The sequence below is a fragment of the Loxodonta africana genome, chromosome 1, assembly GCF_030014295.1.
Source record: "Loxodonta africana isolate mLoxAfr1 chromosome 1, mLoxAfr1.hap2, whole genome shotgun sequence".
In the NCBI taxonomy this organism is placed as follows: Eukaryota; Metazoa; Chordata; class Mammalia; order Proboscidea; family Elephantidae; genus Loxodonta; species Loxodonta africana.
The window spans coordinates 83537601-83558741 of record NC_087342.1 but is presented as its reverse complement, the minus strand read 5'-3'; the positions used below and the strand labels follow the sequence as shown (position 1 = coordinate 83558741).

The window sequence follows — 21141 nt, the reverse complement described above, 5'->3', positions numbered from 1 at the left end:
ACCCTACTCTACAGGGTCACTATGAGTTGGAATCAACTTGACAGCAGTGGGTTACATATACATATATATGCATATATATATATTCTATAAATGTTATTAATAATGCTGCTAATAATAAACAACAGAAAACCAATCATTTGTATATTTATTGTCCTTCAAAATTGTAAATATCTGGATACTTTAAACCACTCACTTTGACTAAAGTCTGACTTTCATTCATGTATTTTTTTCTCTTCCCATTTTAGTCAGGTTTTCTATACCTATCCTTTTATTTAAAATAACTTATTGAAAGTGATCATGTATTTCCTAGTACAATTCAATTTTACAATTTACATCTACCATGAGCAAATCTTCAATTTTCTTTTGAATAACCAAAATGTATACAAGTATTCATGTTACATGTCTACCTTAATTATATTCCTGTACAATGACTTCCCTAGCCCCTTGCTCCTTAATCCATGTACATTCCATGGGTTTACTACCCTGAGAAAATTACAAAGACATTATCTATATTCTTTAATTTTTGAAAAATTCCTCATTGGTTATCCAGGAATGGGTATACCCAGATTGTGAAGCAAGTGTTTTTGCCTCAGAGGCATAATATATATTATCTTTCTGAACTCCTTTGGCTGAATCAAGATGCGTTTTTTTCTCCGCCCCCCCCCCCGCTTTTTTTTTACCCTTTTTTTATCTTGCTTGCTTTAGCCCTTTATTTATGGAAGTCATTAAAAATGCCTCCCCAATTGGCTGCATGTCAGAATAAATACTAATTACAAACTGTCTAATTTCACTCACTTTTGGATGTCTAATAAAAATATGAATCTATACATGGTCACAACAAAAATCTTGATTCCCATTACACCAAATCTCCTTCATCAAACTAAATAGTGTCAACATCTGCCTGTTACTGTCCAGAAACCTAGTAGTCATCCTTAATTACCTCCCTACCCTGACCTCAAAAATTTGAACTATCCAAGCTGTACTTCTTCCTTCCATTTCTACTGTTACTGATATAGACTAAAGCCACTATCTTTGTTCTCCTGGATCAACCAATGGCATCCTGCCTTGTTTCCCTCTTCTAACTTGCTCTTCTTTCAATCCATTGTACATATGGCACCCAAAACTATTCTAAAAAACTAAAAACAAGCAAATAAAATATTTTTATGTACTTTGAAATCTCTGAATACTTCCCAGGCACTTAAAATAAAATTCAGACTCCTTACCATGACCTACCGATGGACTGTGATCTGGTCTCTGTTTTTTCCTCCTGCCTCATCTCCCATTCTCTTCATCCCTTTGTTATTACAGACTCACAGTCATTCTGTTTATATTTTGAACTTGCTGATCTACTTCTCACTAAGGGGGCTTTGCACTGGTTTTATGTACCTGGAATATTTAGTCTGCAACGTTGTTTTACACACTGCACTTCTTGTCACTCTGTATATCAGATATAATCTATTCAGTGAGATCTCTCTTGACTATCTAATCTCAGTCAAGACCCCACCATGTCATTCTCTTATTTTTCACAACACTCATCGCTCTAAATTTTGCTTAAATAGTATCTATCTTCCCACAATTAAGACATTAGCTCCAAAAGAATACAGGTCTTATCTCCCTTGCTTACCACTATAACTGAATGAATCAATTCAACAACCACTGAGTACCTATCATTTGATCACCAGTAGAGATATAGAAAAGAATAAAATAGACAAAACGGAAAAATCCCTGCCCTCATGGAGTTTACTTCTATTTGGGGAAGATAGGTAATGAAGAAATAAAGAAAATATACACTGGGTCTGATTGTGGTGGGAGCTAAGGAAGCAAAGGAGGGGAGAAAAGGGGGCATGCTGAGGATAGGAGAGTTTGGTGGATGCATTGTTCCTGGTCAGGGAAGGCTTCTCTGAGATCTTAAACTTTTGAGGCTAGACCCAAAAGAAGTTTTTTAAAACTCATCAATAAAGATTATTCTAAAGAGCCCAATCATTCCCCATGGAATCTTAAGGATTGTGGGGAATGTGCCTGTATCAGCTGAATCAACTTGAACAGCAACTGAACTGGACTGGACCTGGAACTGGCTTCTATCAGTTATCAAGGCTCTCACTAAGGTAACTAGATAAATTTAGATACTGTTAATATGATTGGGATGTCTTTCTTCATAATCATAAAGAAAACAATTTGGGGAATTATTTCACAATCAGGCAACCAACCATGATGGTCAAAAACTAATTTAATCTATAGGTTCATTGTATAGTACTCTTTGCCAACCCACAGGAATGACGATGTAATCATAAATCCACTGAGATAGCATATTGTAATATTTTTAGTGAAAGTATTTCAAGGGTTTTTCCCCATGATTTATTCTTTTCTTATATAATATCCCACTAAATAAGCTTGTCTTCATTTTTTTTTTTTTCAGGAAGAGTATTCCATAAGAATATTTTCCTGTATGCATTTAGGGGTACTGTCTCCCAATTTTTCCAAATAACAATCGGTCAAGATATGTTAGCCTTGTGATAACACTTTACTCAGGTTTCCCTGATGCTGGTATAATGGCTTCCAGTGGATCTTCTTGAGGGCCTGGAAGAGGGTCTAAACATAGAGTAGGGATCAATCAATGTTTGTTGAGATAAAGCAGTGAGAAGCATATTAAATGTATCATTGAATAAATGTATCTAGGATGGTATATGCTTAAAATATAATAATATTAACTCATTACAGGTGATGATGAAGATGAATATTTAATGATATTGAACGTTAAATGCCCTATATAAAGAATATGCTCCAGGCACAAAGATCCGGAAAACATTCACTACATTTTGGCAGAGTTTATCTCTTGGTGACCTGATTTCTGAGATTCCTTTCACAATATTCTTTGTGAATTTTTAGAACCATTTGTCTTTTTGTAAAATATGCACCTATGTTATCTACGAAAACAATAGATGTTTTTCATTTTTTCGTTTTCCAAGGAAAATAGCTTTGAGCTTCAAATGATTACGTAAATCATACATTTTCATGGAAAAACTTCAAATAATTCAGATAAGTCTACAGAAGACACTAAAATTTTCCTGAAGGACCATAGCTCATATTATAAAATTTGCTACTTTTACATCCCTGTAGACATGCACAGATGTAATTTTACGTCAATAGTTCATAATATACATCCCAGTTTAATTTCAATATTTTTATTTCTGCCTTTTTTCCCTTAAGTTTCCCCTTATCAACTCTTCACTCTTTCACTCAGATAAGCAGTTTTATCAGGTTGGTATGTATCTTCCCACAAATTTCACCATGCACACAAAAAAATCTTTACTACATATAAAATATATGAAAATTTTTACTTTGATTTTTTGAAAGGATCAAATTATATGCACATTGGAGAATCTTGATTTTCACACTTAACATTTATGATGTTTCTACAATACCTGGGAAACCAATTAAAGTATGTGTAAAGTTGGATCCATATATATAAAAAAAAAAAACAACCTAAGTCTGTTAACAGACAGCTGACTTGTTACCAAAATAGAAAGTCATGGCTCCTGAACAAACCCCTGAAGATTTAAACCAGTTCACAAGCATAACCAAAAAAAAAAAAACCCAAACCTGTTGCTGTGGTGTCGATTCCAACTCATAGCAACACTATAGGAGAGAAAAGAGCTCCCCATAGGATTTCTAAGGAGCAGTAGGTGGATTTGAACTGCATCGAACCATTTAAATGAAAGAAAAGGCTGCTCCCATTGAGAGGACCCTGTTATGCTGTCCAGAATTTGTACTCTAACTCAAAGTCCCAGCCTCTCCCAAGGGAACCTGAGGCTGTTTATGATACTGATCTACACTGGGTGGTTAAAACGTCCAAAACATTGAGAAGATTCTAGATACTGACTTTGAACTGGCACCACTTTCAAAGAACATATCTTTATCCATTACTCATTGTAGGAACTAATGGAGGATATGTGATAAACGCAGGTTAAATTTTATTGAGACATGTTACATACTTTAAAGTGCACAATTTCTTAAAGTACAAGCTGATGAGTTTCTACATGAGCATGCTGTTGTTGTTGTTAGGTGCTGTTGAGTCAGTTCTGACTCATAGCAACCCTGTGCACGACAGGTCCTGCACCATCCTCACAGTCGTTGCCATGTTTGAGCCCGTTTCTGTAGCCACTGTGTCAATGCATCTCATTGAGGCTTTTCCTCTTTTTCACTGACCCTCTGCTTGCACATGTAATTATCACCCAGATCAAGATATGAACTTTTCCAGCATCCTAGAAGATTCTCTTATGCCCCCTCCTAGCCAGCACACACTCCCAAGATAACAACTATGCTGATATCTACTTCAAGGATAAAAACTTCTCCGACTTCTACCGAGTAGATTATTCTCCCAGTTTTGAACTTCAAATAAATGAAATCAAATGGTATACAGTCTTTTGTAGCTAACCTTTATCTCTCAACACTGTCTTTGAGATTCATCCATGTTGTTGTGTAAATCAGTGGTTCAATTCTCACTGCTGTTTAGAATTCCATTTTATAAATATGCTGCAATTTATTTTTCTGTCCTACTTTTTAAGGACATTTGAGGTGTTTCTAGTTGTTATGGATTACATTGCATCCCCACAAAAAAGTGTGTTGAAATCCTAACCCCTCGAACCAGTAATATGACACTGCCTGTAAATAGAGGTTTTCTTTTGTTACGTTAATAAGGTCCTCCTAGAGGTGGGTGGATCCTAAATCTAATCACCTGTGAGTTATAATTAAAGAAAAATAGATATCGGGACACAAACGGTGAAGATGACAGATGAAGACAAATGCACATGGCAGATGCATCTACAAGCCCAGAAACTCCAAGGATTGCTAGCAGCTGAAACAGACAAAGAAGGACCTCCTCCTAGGGCCATGCCCGAATTCAGACTTCTCGACTCCCAAAGTGTGAGCAAATAAACTTCTGTTCTTTAAGGCCACCGATTTGTAGTAGTAGCTTTTGTGACAGCACCAATAGGTAATTAAGTCACCAGCTTTATGCTATTACGAATAGAGCTGCTGTGAACATACTTGTGCAGGTCTTGTAAATATAAGCACTTAATCTTTGTGTTCTGGGCCCCAAATATTCTCAAGTGAGGGATTGACACACAGTTATCAATATTTACTTATCTATACCAGAAGAGGAATACCAAACCACAAAAGAAAATTGTGACTCATTCCTGTGTCATAAGTTTGAAATTGTGTACCAGTCCGCAAGTGGACTGAACTATATGACTGGTATTTCAGGGGCAGAGTAAAGAGCAGACACACAATCCCTGTCCCTTGCAGGCAGCTCCCAGTGTTACTGAGGAATAAAGACAAACACACGGGAAACCATCTGGAAGTGACATAAATTACCAAGCTTCATGATGACCAGAGTTGAAAGTGGAGGTTTGGTTGGGAGAGATGCACTGAGATCCCTCTGATGCTCTTCCCTTGGATCACGACCATTACTTTGCCCTGCACCTATTTTATAGATCTAGAACATTATAGGGGAGGGGTGAATTTCTGCCTTCAGGGCTCTTGAATACCATGACTAATATTGCTTTCTTTTCTCCTTCCCCCGTTCTTGTTGTTGCTGTTAGGTGCCATCGAGTCGGTTCGGACTCATAGTGACCCTATACACAACAGAACGAAACCCTGCCCAGTCCTGCGCCATCCTTACAATCGTTGTTATGCTTAAGCTCATTGTTGCAGCCACTGTATCAATACACCTCATTGAGGATCTTCCTTTTTTCTGCTGACCCTGTACTCTGCCAAGCGTGATGTCCTTCTCCAGGGACTAATCCCTCCTGACAACATGTCCAAAGTATGTAAGATGGAGCCTCGCCATCTTTGATTCTAAGGAGCATTCTGGTTGTACTTCTTCCAAGACAGATTTGTTTGTTCTTTTGGCAGTCCATGGTATATTCAATATTCTTCGCCAACACCACAATTCAAAGGGGTCAATTCTTCTTCGGTCTTCCTTATTCATTGTCCAGCTTTCACATGCATATGATGTGATTGAAAATACCATGGCTTGGGTCAGGAGCACCTTAGTCTTCAGGGTGACATCTTTGCTCTTCAACACTTTGAAGAGGTCCTTTGCAGCAGATTTGCCCAATGCAATGCATCTTTTGATTTCTTGACTGCTGCTTCCATGGCTGTTGATTGTGGATCCAAGCAACATGAAATCCTTGACAACTTCAATCTTTTCTCCTTTTATCACAATGTTGCTCATTGGTCCAGTCGTGAGGATTTTTGTTTTCTTTATGTTGAGTTGCAATCCATACTGAAGGCTGTGGTCTTTGATCTTCATTAATAAGTGCTTCAAGTCCTCTTCACTTTCAGCAAGCAAGGTTGTGTCATCTGCATAATGCAAGTTGTTAATGAGTCTTCCTCCAATTATAATGCCCCGTTCTTCTTCATATAGTCCACCTTCTCATATTATTTGTTTAGCATACAGGTTAAATAAGTATGGTGAAAGAATATAACCCTGACGCACACCTTTCCTACTTTAAACCAAACCAGTATCCCCTTGTTCTGTCTGAACAACCGCCTCTTGATCTATGTAAAGGTTCCTCATGAGCACAATTAAGTGTTCTGGAATTCCCATTCTTCGCAGTGTAATCCAGTTTGTTATGATCCACACAGTCGACTGCCTTTGCATAGTTAATAAAACACAGGTAAACATCCTTCTGGTATTCTCTGCTTTCAGCCAGGATCCATCTGACATCAGCAATGATATCCCTGGTTCCACGTCCTCATCTGAATCCAGCCTGAATTTCTGGCAGTTCCCTGTCAATATACTACTGCAGCCGTGTTTGAATGATCTTCAGCAAACTTTTGCTTGCGTGCAGTATTAATGATATTGTTCTATAATTTCCACATTCAGTTGGATTACCTTTCTTGGGAATAGGCATAAATATGGATCTCTTCTGGTCAGTTGGCCAGGAAGCTGTCTTTCATATTTCTTGGCATAGACGAGTGAGCACCTCCAGCGCTGTATGGGTTTGTTGAAACATCTCAACTGATATTCCTTCAATTCCTGGAGCCTTGTTTTTCACCAATGCCTTCAGAGCAGCTTGGACTTCTTCCTTCAGTACCATCGGTTCCTGATAATATGCCACCTCTTGAAATGGTTGAATATCGACTAATTCTTTTTGGTATAATGACTCTGTGTATTCCTTCCATCTTCTTTTGATGCTTCCTGCTTCGTTTAATATTTTCCCCATGGAATCCTTCAGTATTGCAACTCGAGCCTTCAATTTTTTCTTCAGTTCTTTCAGCTTGAGAAACGCCAAGTGTGTTCTTCCCTTTTGGTTTTCCGTCTCCAGCTCTTTGCACATGTCATTATAATACTCTACTCTGTCTTCCCTAGAAGCCCTTTGAAATCTTCTCTTCCGGTCTTTTACTTCATCAGTTCTTTATTGTGCTTTAGCTTCTCGATGCTCAAGAGCAAGTTTCAGAGTCTCCTCTGACATCCATCTTGGTCTTTTCTTTCTTTCCTGTCTTTTCAGTGACCTCTTGCTTTCTTCATGGCTGATGTCCTTGATGTCATTCCACAACTCTTCTGGTCTTCAGCCACTAGTGTTTAATGCGTCAAATCTATTCTTGAGATGGTCTCTAAATTCAGGTGGGATATACTCAAGGTCATATTTTGGCTCTCGTGGACTTGCTCTGATTTTCTTTAGTTTCAGCTTGTACTTGCATGTGAGCAATTGATGGTCTTTTCCACAGTCGGCCCCTTGCCTCATTCTGACTGTTGATATTGAGCTTTTCCATTGTCTCTTTCCACAGATGTAGTCAATTTGATTTCTGTGTGTTCCATTTGGCGAGGTCCATGTGTATAGTCACCGTTTATGTTGGTGAAAGAAGGTATCTGCAATGAAGAAGTCGTTGGTCTGACAAAATTCTATCATTTGATCTCCGGCATTGTTTCTATCACCAAGGCCATATTTTCCAACTACTGGTCCTTCTTCTTTGTTTCCAACTTTTGCATTCCAATTGCCAGTAATTACCAATGCATCTTGATTGCATGTTCGATCAATTTCAGACTGTAGCAGCTGATAAAAATCTTCTATTTCTTCATCTTTGGCCCTAGTAGTTGGTGTGTAAATTTGAATAAAAGTCATATTAACTGGTCTTCCTTGTAGGTGTATGGATATTATCCTATCACTGACAGTGTTGTACTTCAGGATAGATATTGAAATGTTTTTTTTGACGATGAATGCAACACCATTCCTCTTCGAGTTGTCATTACCAGCATGGTAGACTATGTGATTGTCCAATTCAAAACGGCCAATACCAGTCCATTTTAGCTCACTAATGCCTAGGATATCGATGTTTATGCGTTCCATTTCATTTTTGATAATTCCCAATTTTCCTAGATTCATACTTCTTACATTCCAGGTTCTGATTATTAATGGATGTTTGCAGCTGTTTCTTCTCATTTTGAGTCGTCCCACATCAGCGAATGAAGGTCTCGAAAGCTTTACTCCATCCACATCATTAAAGTCAACTCTACTTTGAGGAGGCAGCTTTTTCCCAGTCATTTTTGAGTGCCTTCCAACCTGGGAGGCTCATCCTCCAACACTATGTCAGACAATGTTCCTCTGCTATTCATAAGGTTTTCACTGGATAATACTTTTCAGAAGTAGACTGCCAGGTCCTTCTTCCTAGTCTTAGTCTGGAAGCTCAGCTGAAACCTGTCCTCCGTGGGTGACTTGCTGGTATCTGAATACTGGTGGCATAGCTTCCAGCATTACAGCAACACACAAGCCCCCACAGTACGACAAACTGTCAGACACGTGGGGGATGTGTATATATATATATATAGCACTGGGTTTTTTGGATATATACATGTGTATATATATATGATTTGCATCTCTCTCATGGAAACCCTGCTGGTGTAGTGCTAAGAGCTAAGGCTATTAACCAAAAGATCAGCAGTTCAAATTCACCAGGCTCTACCTGAAAACTCTGTGGGGCAGATCTACTCTGTCCTATAGGGTCACTATGAATCAGAATCGATTCAACAGTGATGGATTTTTAATGGCTAATGATCATGCACATCTTTTCTTGTGTTTGTTGGCCACTTTAATGTCCTCTTTGGTCAAGTGTCTGTTTATGTCCTTGCCCATTTTTCATTTGGGTTGTTTGTCTTGTCGTTGTTGAGTCTTTGAAATTTTCTATATATTTTAGAGATTAAACCCTTATCAGACATGTCATTCCTGAATATTTTCCCAGTCTGTAGGTTGTCTTTTTACTCTTTTGATAACATCTTTTGATGTGCCTCCCCCAAAAACAACAAACCCATTGCCATCAAGTTGATTCTTATTCATAGAGACCCTATAGGACAGAGTAGAAATGCCCCCTAGGGTTTACAAGGAACAGTTAGTGGATTTGAACTGCTGATCTTTTGGTTAGCAGCCCAGCTCTTAACCATCATGCCAGCAGGAGTCCTTTGATGTGCGTGAATATTTAATTTTTATGAAGTCCTAGTTATTTAATTTGACTCCTGCTGTTCATGCTTTAATAAAACCAAAAACCAAACCCATTGCTGCCAAGTCAATCCTGACTGATATCTACCCTATAGGACAGAGTAGAACTGCCACATAGGGTTTCCAAGGAGCGCCTGGTAGATTTGAACTGCCCATCTTTTGGTTAGCAGCTGTAGCTCTTAATCACTACACCACCAGGGTTTCCTATGTTTTAATAAAAAAAAAAAAAATGTTTTAATAGTTGTGTTTAATAATTTATTTTTTTAAGTTAATTCCCGTAGTATTGTCCCTATGTTTTCTTCCAGGAACTTTTAAGTTTCAGCTTTAACATTTAGGTCTTTGATGCATTCTGCGTTTTTTTTGGTCAGATTATTTAAAGTATTTTATTTTTAATAAAATTCTCTTTAGTTGCATTGTGTAACTATTGTCCCTTCTTTTTCAATGTTTACCTTAATTCATTTTCTTCTCTTATTGAATTAACCAGAACTTCAAAAACCCATGTTCAACCATATTGGTTTATGAACTCCTGACTTTTTTTCTTTTTTAAATACCATTATGTCAGCATTTGCTGCTTTTTTTAAAGTCATTCCTGTACTTAAACGTATCTCCCTTTTAATGTTACTGACTTAGCATTTTTATTAAGAATGTTGAGTTTTATAAATTGATTTTTCAACAAAACTGAGCTTTTGACACTCATTTTTTCTTTTAAAAACTAGTATTAAACTTTTTATATTCTAAATATAATAAGCACAATAAAATGAACACTCACCTACTCAAGAAATAAAGCATAATACTATCAACACAATACAAGTCCCAGGTTTACCCCTCCAAGATTACATTACCTCCTCCCTGAGGTGAGTGCTATCATAAGTTGTGTTTTATCTTTATTTCTTTATATCTTACTGCACATAAATGTATCTCTACACAATGTAAGGTTACTGTAACGTGGAATGGACTTGATGGCAATGGGTTTTCTTGGACACAACATAAAATGTTTTGCAAGTATTTAAACCTGAAGGAAATGACATTATGCTATATGTGTTCTTCTGCAACTTATCTTTCCAAGCCCCTATTAAGAAAATTAATTCTGCATTCAAGGTTATTGTGACCATTATTTCTGGAACATACAAAGGTAAAATGTTCCTTTGAAGCTCTCTATCTTACAAAAAGCTCTCACCAAATTCTTCACCTGTTTATCATTCTGAGGGGGTGAAATAATCACGGCGATTGTATTGAAAATGCCAGAGGACTGAAGGTAATAACAATATTGGGGGCAATGCCCCAGTGCTGCATCATAGCTCTGAGGGATGTCTACAAGAGGAAGAGTTCATGGAGTAAGACTGTCTGACTTACTTTAGCTCTCAGCAATGAACAATTACTTAATTGTCTCTTTCTCCTCACAAAGACCTAGACATTATTTCACTATCAGAGCTAAAGTGAAATGCTGACACTTTTAAATAGCTGAATTGAGCATGGAAATAAAATATATCTAATAAGTTCTACTCTTCCAAGCCACAGAATCCCTAGGGGAGAAAATGAGCTCACCACCAATAGTAGTTTACCAAGCCAGCTCTGTAATTGGATTCCAAGGGTCCTCCTTCCTATTTTGAAAGAATTAGAGACTTTGAAAATCTCTCTAATTACTTTTGTAGCTTTATGCAACAAACAATGAGCTTTTTATCCAGATCTGAAAAGGTTGTCCACACTCATTCAGGGAGATTGCATGAATAAATCTGAAGAAGTCTTCAATTTCTCAGAAAAGAGTGTTGAACAAACCAAAGGAGCACCATCAATAAATCAAACCATAGTGCTTCCATCATTCTTCGCTCTCCCTCTCCAGAACATAACATATCCATAAGAGTAAATAGGCAATGATTAAGGAGATTGAGGGCAAGCTTTTTCTTTTTAATTTAGAAGAGAGGAAAACGGTTAGAAATATGCAAGTGAACTAAATCCCAGAATGCTGTTTTTATTGATTTTGGTTCATTAATTCCTCACTCATATAAGGAATTGCCAGAATATTTAAACCTCCATGCATTTTTATATCTATTATGTCTTATAAACTTAAGTCAGTGTGTTTCTAAGATGATAAGCACAATAAAATATTGATTTATCAATAAGCCAGTATCTTGTGGAGAAAAAGTTTGAGCACTGCCACATTTCTAGGCTCCAGTGGAGCTCATGCAGCCAAGTAACCTAATGGAAACTATCCTGGAGTTTATCGGAATTGTTATTAGAAACCAACTCCACCAAAGGTTTTTTTGTTTGGTTTTTAAAAGCATTTCAGTTATTTTTGTCTAAACATTATTCTAATAGGAATAGCACTATTTGTGGCCTACTAAATTTCTGAAGGAGTCCCTGGGATGCTACAAATGGTTAACACACTTGGCTGTTAACTGAGAGGTCAGTAGTGTGAGTCCGCCCAGGTGCATGTAGAGAGAGAGGCCTGGTGATTTACTTCAGAAAATCAGTTATTCAAAGCTGTACAAATGCCAGGATGATATCAATCTAATCCATGAAATTAACATTAATACATTAAAGGGGAAATCTTAAATCACTTTTAAAAACTTCAAAAAGAACATTTAAGGCAAAATCTTTTGATGAACTAAAAACTGAGTACTTTAGTCATCTAGTGCCACTATAACAGAAATACCACAAGTGGATTGCTTTAACAAAGAGAAAATTATTTCCTCACAATAAAGTAGGCTAAAAGTCCGAGTTCAAGGCGTCAGCTCCAGGGGAAGACTTCTCTCTCTCTCAGCTCTGGAGGAAGGTCCTTTTCCTCAATCTTCCCATGGCTGAGGAGCTTCTCAGGCACAGGTCCAAAGGATGCACCTGCTCCTGGTGCTGCTTTCTTGGTGGTATGAGGTCCCCAGCTCTCTGCTTCCCTTTTATCTTTTGAGAGATAAAAGCTGGTGCAGGCCACACCCCAGGGAAACTCCCTTTATACTGGATCAGGGAGGTGACCTGAGTAAGGGTAGTGTTATAATCCCACCCTAATCCTCTTAACATAACATTACAATCACAAAATGGAGGGCAACCACACAATACTGGGAATCATGGCCTAACCAACTTGACACATATTTCTGGGGAGACACAATTCAATCCATGACACTGAGTTTACATAAAATAATTAAAAATACTTACCTGAAACCTACAGTAGATACCTAAATTGGTGAGATTTTAAAATATCTTATTTTTAAGTTAGAAATAAAATCAAGGATGTTCTCTTTCTTCCTAATTGTCAACATCGCCCACCAGGAAGTGACAGAGGCCAAACAGGGAAGAAGGGTGAGGGGTGGAAAAGTGTGTTTCACTGGTTACCAGCTGCTCTGTTTCTTGCTTGGAACTCCTTGAAGCTGTCTTCCTGTACTCCCTGTCTACCATTCTCGGTGGCTGAGGAGTCCAAGATGGTGAATCTGTGCTGCGTTAGCTGATAGGAAACCTCCACTCCATATTTCTCCTTGTTCTCTGTTCTCTGTCAGTTTGTTATTCAGTTTGATGCTTGGTTGAATTCTTTATCTCTTCATTTGATGCTTAAGGTTCCAAGATTGACATTCGCTTCTGTTTTACTTAGTTTTTCAGGTGTTTGCTGTGAAGGGACAGCATGGTGCTCCTTTCTACACTGCCAGGTTGGCTCCACCACCCTGATTTGTCTTTTTTGAATCTCAAACTAAGTATATATTGTGTAGGGTCATTTTAATATCCATTTTAAATTTAAGAAAAAAAGGCTTAGAAATGTTAAGTGACTTTTTTTTCTCAAGGTAAATTTTGGATTCAGATTTTGATCTTCTGATTCCTAGTTTAACATTAGTTTCATACTTTCTTCCCCTTTAATCACTTCATATGTCTTCAGGAATATTTCCCTTTGTTGGTAGACCATTTACATTAACATTAGATGAGCTAAATTCTGTTGTAAGTTCTTATGAATGTTGGTATAACGAATTCTCAAGAATGTTGCTGTGAGATCTTAGACAGAAAAGTGACTTCTCCTTGAGGAGAAAATTAGATTTAATTTTCATTGTTATTACTTACTATCACCACTTTCCTTTCTAAGTCACACTGGGGAAGGTAGGTCAAACCATTTTTTAGGAAGTTTCTGTGGGAATGGATGGATGGGGACAATAAGGTCTGAACACTGCAGTCTGATCAGGTTCTCTTGGATCTGGCAGCAACCAAAAAAGCTGCCCTTCTTGATAATCTTCATAACACCCATTCAGTATAGATTAGCTTTTAGAATATCATTATATTTAAAGGATTATTGTAATTTAATATAGCAGTATATGTACATTTATTTAAGGGAAATACAAGAGAGATAAATATTTGAAATATTTTTGTAACTTGCAGTCCAAAGAAGAAACACAGACCAAAAAGAAAATAAAACCAGACATACAAAGGGAAAAAATATAAGTTACTATAAAATGTAATGTTCTCCTAAGAGTCCATTACTATTATATTTTTTATTTACTTAGATTTTTGAACTTAGTAAATGACCTAATATATCTCCTAACATTACTATAAATTGTACTAAGAGAAAGAACAAATTTTCCAAATCCAAGTGTATTGGGTGGAATAGCTTGACTGTATACATCAAGAACACAGAACTTACATACTCTCTGTGGTTTTTTGTGTGTGTATGTGGGCTGACAAACTCTTTCTAAAAGGAACTCTAAAAGTTGAAGGCAAGGACATCAATGATATCCTGTCGTTGTTGTTGTGTTCCATTTGATATTAAACATATTTTATGTGTATTATTGCTGTATTGTTCTGATTGGGAAAATACATAATTATCCAATAAATCATCTAGTGGCTTCTCCCCCTTCTCATGCCAAGAATTATGAAGTGATTAGAGAAAATGGAGCTCCTGGGTGTTGGAAATAGGTCTGTGGGGACAGTTTATTCTGAAACACATTAGGTTACGGTAGTCAATTTGACAGCAACTGGTTTTGGTTGGAATTTTTTAGAGGAGAAAATATTAGGTTACTTTTAGATTTCAGTATTGGATCCTCCTAAATCTCTCTAGATTGGTTTCAATTATTAAATAATGTGATCTTTTAAAGAAAGATATCAGATCATAAAAATATTAAAGTTTAATTCATAAGTCATCACATCTTCCCATAAAAAGTTAAATATCATGATAAGTGGAAATAAAAGATTTACATAATATATGAAATACTACTACACACAAATATTACCACAACTCACAAAATTCACATAAATTCCGTGATGCAACAGATCCATGTCAAAAGCTTGTTTATCTCAAATTGGTTATATTCTCTTTTCATTCAAATTCAGATTGTCATGGGATACATATTTCATGAATGAAGAATTAATGAATAAGATTGTATCATCACCTCTAAATCCCTTGAATTTGTAACATCTCTCCAGTGTATCATGTTAAAGAAGTAATCTCCTTAAATAACAAAGACCTTTAACTCAAAATTCTGATATCCAGTTCCGCTGAACAAAAAGTGAACTGTTTCATGTGGTGCTTATGACAATCACTATCTTTATAAATTGCATTGTCCTACATCAAATACACAAAAAATGTCTGGATGGTTTTACAAAATATTAAATACAAAAAATCATTCTCTGTATATCACTATGTAATATAAAAATCATAATGTATATGCAACCATTCATTAATGTCTGTATTATTGAAGATCCAAGCATGAACAGTGAAAATACAAAACTAGATGACCAAAGCAGTTTCCATACAGCTGGAGAATTCATTCAGGGTATTCAAGTTTATATTTACTTCTTCTTTGTATTATATTTCACTCAAAAATAAAAATTCTTAGTGGCCTGTTCTCTCTGAAGATATGCCAATAATTACAGTTTAAAAGAGCTAAGTAGAATAATTATAATATTGCTCTTAACTACAAAAGTTTTTCAGACAGGGTTTGTTATATTAACTGATCTCTATGATCTAGGGATTACTTGCCTCAGCAAAAACTAAAGATACTTAGAAAATGTATTTGACTGCCTTACTTACTCTAAAATTTTTCTATGATTTCCATTTCCTCTTCGTTTTTGTAGATTCATAGGCAACTCTCACCAACTTCTTTAATGCATCCTTCATCTCCTTATTCCTCAAGGTGTAGATGAGGGGGTTGAGACTTGGAATGATGATGGTGTAAAACAGGGTGAAGAACTTGCCCTGGTTTTTGGAGGCCCGGTTACCTGGCTGTAGGTACATGTAGATGACAGTTCCATAGAAGATGGACACCACAGTGAGATGAGATCCACAGGTATTAATTGCTTTTCCTTGGCCTACTTTTGACTTCATTCTCAGCACAGTTCGGGCAATGTAACCATAGGATATAAGAATAAGGAGGAGGGGTGTAAGGACAACAATTCCTAAAGCAAAAACAGACATTTCAACAGTTGTGGTGTCTGTACAAGCTATTTTGATCAAGGCTGGCAACTCACACAAGAAATGATCCAGAAGGTTGTTTCCACACCTAGCCAAATTCATTGTGAGTATACATGGTACTGCAGAACAGGCCAAACTAATACCCCAAACCATGATGATCATCTTGAGACAAAGATGTGGCTTCATGATTACCAAATAATGCAAGGGCTTACAAATGGCTGTAAAACGATCATAGGACATGACAGCCAGGAGAAGGCACTCAGTGGAGCCCAAACACATATTAACATACAGTTGAATGACACAACCCACATAGCTGATGGTCTTATCAGGGCCCCACAAGTTAACCAGCATCTGAGTTATGATGCTGGCAGTAAAACACAGATCCAGGAAAGATAAATTCCTGAGGAAAAAATACATTGGTGTGCGCAGATGGGAATCCAGGATGGATGCAACAATGATGGCTGCGTTACTTACCAAGGTAATTAAGTAGAAGATAGTGACAACTCCTGACAGGACCATCTCCAGTCTGGGATGATCAGAGAAGCCAAGCAGAATAAAACCATGTAGAGAAGTATAATTGTTTTGGTCCATGGTCCTTCAATGCTTAAATCCAAAAAGAGGAGAAGAAGAAATTTTTCAACATAGACTAATAGTTTAATGAAATACAGAACTAAACAAAGGGAGGATTTATACCAATAATTTAAAAAATCAATGACTAGAAAATATTGCGTTCAAGAAACCTGGTATTTGTTGCAGATTCTTTTATGTTGAAGAGTTCATTATTACATATTTTATCTACGTGACCTTCAGGAGTTCACTCTTAAACTCACTGTTTGAATATTTTCACACAAGAATTTGAGAGTCTTCAATACACATAGTTCTAAAATAACGTGACTCTTATTTTCTGCAAAACTAGTAAGTTTAATAGAATGAACAATTCTTTTACTTCATCAGAGAATGCACATATAAAATCTAACTATTTGACTAGTGTCAGAATAAGGAAAAGAGCATTCCTCTCCCTCCATATCTTAGTGCAGAACATCTTTGATCTCCAAGGTTGTTTGTAAGAAATCTGGCATTTCTCCTTGGCACTTTCATCTACCTCATTCCTAATAACTAATTTATCACCAAAACTGGTAAATTTGAATGCAGTACCTCATTCCTAATAACTAATTTATCACCAAAACTGGTAAATTTGAATGCAGAAATATACATTAATGATCCTCTCACTTTTTTAATTTTCCACCACCACTACTGTAATCTGAACTACTATCATCTCTCTAGATTCTGGTAATAATCTTCTATCCTTACATTCAGTCTTATGCCTTATTACAATATTTAATAAGAACACATCATCCTTGGGCTTAAAACTGGCCAATGACTTTCCACTATATTTAAGAAATCTTCAAATTCTTGTGGTTGGTTGAGATGAACCTGCCTTGCCTTATTCTCATCTCACAAATCCACGCTAGCTCTCTCTGTTTTTTTTTGTTAAACAGGTCAAACTCATTCCCATCTAAGGCCCCTGAAATCATTCCACTGATTCTATGGGGAACTCCTACTCATTCTTTCAGCCAGCATCTAAAAGTTTTTTTCTTAAAGAGGAATCCCCTGAGACCATCATGTCTTTTTGCTGTATATCTTTTATCAAGTATAGGGAACTCCAACAGAGAGCCAATATACCATGGACTTTGAAAGCTTAGTTACAGAGCTTATGTTCATGTCTCATCTCTGCCACTTATTTAATTGTGTGGTCCCAGGCAAATTACATGACACTTCTGGACTCGGTTTTCTCATCTCTAAAAATGGGGAAAAAAATACCTAAAGTTGGGGTAAGTATTGAATGAGTAATATATGAAAGGTGCTTAGAACAATGTTTGTAACATACTATGTCTCAATAATCATTAATTACTAAAATTATTGTAAGAAAAAATTATAATCATATACCATGTAGGTGTTTGTTTCACCTTCCCCCTGTATTACTCTATGAGCTTTGAAAGCAGACGTGATGGCTCCTGTTCTTCCCTCTATCCCTGACCCCTAAAGCAGACACCCCAAATATATATTTTTAATAAATGAAAAGTTGTCACACCATGAATAATATTGAAAAATTACTGAAAGTTATTAGTTAACATTTTCTTTATAAATTTAGATTGACATCTTGTGAAGTTACCTGAATGGGGTGATAAAAGGGAGTAGACAAATGGAAAGGGCTTTGGTTTTATCTCTGTAGTAAGCAATTGTTAATTTGTTAAGTTTGATGAAAAATAATTTAAGATATTAGTCTCTACTTGAAGGACTACGAAACTCTGTGTTCTTTAGCAATGTGACACAGACATATAGTTCATCTAGGAAAGCTTGAACATATCAGATCTGATGAAACTTTCAACAACTGAACACATTGTCAACAGTCTACCTTCACAGTTTCCTATTACTGACTAGAGAAAAATAACTCCTTACTACCTGAAGCAAAAATAACTTCTGGAAAGTTTTGTTTAAAAAAAACAAAAACAAAGAAAAAGCTTCTTATTGAAAAATAATAGTTAACTATCAAGCTGTTTTTGAGAATTTGTGTATGTGTAAAGTGGTGCATTTTATTTGTTATGTACAAGTCAAGTACATATTCTCAATGTTGTGAAAAAGACATCAGTCTGTGGCCATGATTCAATAGCTTACACATCCACTAGACTAACTGAATATACTGGTCAACATAGTCATTTCAATATGGACATTGGGTAATTTCCTCAGAATTTGCTTTCCAAGAATGAATATTTGAGCCTGATTTCTGCCATTGACTAAGTTGGCCAGAAAGAAAAATAATAACTTTCTGAAATGTGTCACACGCCATGAGATAGAATATCTGAGCAGGAGGATGAACAAATAATATTTATTTTGACAAACATGTTTGTGTGTATAATTGTGCCTAACTTCTGGATAAAATGCAAGCATATTAAAAATTAATGAATTTTATAAATTTTAAATTTAATTGAATTTTAAATTGAACAAATTGTATGAAATCTGAATTCAGTTATGATTATATAAATGCAAAAATGATAATTCTTTTAAAATTAAAGTCAATTCCATGATGTTAATTCCTTGACTACATCATTATCACTTCTGACCCCATAGGTAAATCAGAAAAGAATAAAAACTCCTCCTTAGACTGGGAATCTCATATAATTTTCCATGCACATTATGAGATTTAGAAAAAGATCCAAAGTATTTTTCCAAACTCCACAATCATTATGAATAAAATTCAATATTTTGATTCTTTTTAATATAATCTACAGTTTTCCTTTTTTCTTTCTGCTAATTAATCAAAATGTCTGAAATCACAAATCAAGAAATAGCTTCATGTGCACCCCTTATAACAGAGAATAGCTTTTATCTTTCTTTCATAATATAGGCAGGAAGGAGAATGTTTCTGCAGAGATTTACAATGTTCATTTAATCTCAGATTTCTGGCAGAAAGCCAGAAGAATCAGCCCATATAGATCTAAGTTTCCTTTCTTCTACCTCTGAAAAATTGTTTTACCAAGTAACATACATTATTTTTCAAGAGATATTAAAGATTTGCATTACTGTGCTCCAGAGAGAGGTCCCTTGGCGTTCTGTTTCTCCACCAGCGTAAAGCCCACTCTGAAGAAAGCAGATTCTGGTTCAGCATTTGCTGTCCAGGCTACAGTGCCCTCATGTGTTCCCTGCAATGCCACCACGAACTGCACTTTTTCCTGAGGTGGTTAAGGTACAGATTCTCAACAGGCCTTCTTCTTCTTGAATGTGAGACTTCAGGGAAGGGGATGAAATCTGTCACAAAATCTCACTGCTTGTTCTGACTTTAAATTAACCTGAAAATTCTAGAGAAATATTACAAAAAGGAATCAGGTAATTCCAAGGCACTTCTGGGTGAACTTGAACCTCCAATATTTTCGTTACCGACTACATTAACTATTTCGACCACCTAGGACTCCAATTAAGAAAGAATAAAAAGTGAATAATAATTCCCAATATTGTGTGGAAATTCAGATCATCAAGAAAGATTATATAACCCACTCAGGACTGCATCCAATTGACTTCACTAAAGTGCTGTAGAAAAAGCCAGTTGATGAGACAATTGGAGAATTAGACCATATGCTGACATTTCACAAGGACAAATTTAATTAACACATAAAGTACTCAATGTGAAGGAAAGCTATAGGACAGGGAAATGAGAAAGTATATTTTCAATTTTTTTTCTCTAGGCAGTGAATGTGTTACAAATAACAAAATTTGCTCTTAAATACTGTGTAATTCCAACACTAGAATTTTAACACATACTGACTCTATAAAACAATCATATCATTAATAGTGCACATATTGATTTGGAAATAAAGGTGCTCTAGATAAACATGGCACTGGGTGGATAAATATGTAAATAAGGTACCTCTAAATAGTTCTCTTTGACCTCCAAGCTCTGACACCCAAGGACCTTCTTGTCTGTGAAAGAGAAGATAGTCAATCTCCAAAGCTCTAAACAGTAAATCGAGGATTATAAGAAATTTATATTTTTATTTCATTCCTTTGCCTTGGTGGCCACCATTGGTAATTCAAATCCTTCAGAGCCTATGACAATTAGTTTGCAGGTATCTGAGATGTCAGTGTTTAAACCCTGGGTCCTGGAGCAAGTGTGTGCTCTGATGATTTTTCTGTGTTGGTTTAGGACCATTGAGTTATAAGAGCTTCCTTGAATTAAAATTGCATGCCACCAGTAATTAATGAAACAGATAAGCACAAATAGGCTGCCTCAGGATGCACATTTAAATGCAGTTATCTTCTCATCACTGAGCAATGAAACAATCTTAATTAAGTGAACTACGATGAAACATTTCAAACACACAAATAGCTTCACTGAGCATAAGAATAAAATATCTAAAAAGCTCTGATCCAGCGGTGACAGAATCCCTAGGGACTTAGAGAAAAAGAGCTGTACCATCAGCCTTAGCTCAACGAAGGCAGTTCTGTAATGAGATCCCAAGAGTCCTCTTTACGATTTAGAAAGAATTGGGTACTTTGAAAATTTCTCTAACTACTTTTCTAGATTTTAGCAACAAACATTGAGCTCATTATCTAGGACTAAAAACACTGTTTACACTCATTCAGGGAAACTGTATAAACAAATGCAACAGGTCTTTAATTTTCCACAAAACACTAATGAACCAACCAAAGGATCACCATCAATAAATCAAACCATGGTGCTTCTATCATTCGTCTCTCCCCCTCCAGAACCTA

General features: G+C 36.3%; 1 protein-coding gene across 1 annotated transcript; it reads right to left on the bottom strand.

Moving 5' to 3' along the window:
- Positions 1 to 15295: 15295 nt before the first annotated feature.
- Positions 15296 to 16516, bottom strand: LOC100663277 (olfactory receptor 2W1-like). The gene has a single exon (XM_003422182.3). The coding sequence runs from the start codon at positions 16462 to 16464 to the stop codon at positions 15505 to 15507; it is 960 nt and encodes a 319-aa protein (XP_003422230.2). The 5' UTR covers positions 16465 to 16516; the 3' UTR covers positions 15296 to 15504.
- Positions 16517 to 21141: the final 4625 nt, after the last annotated feature.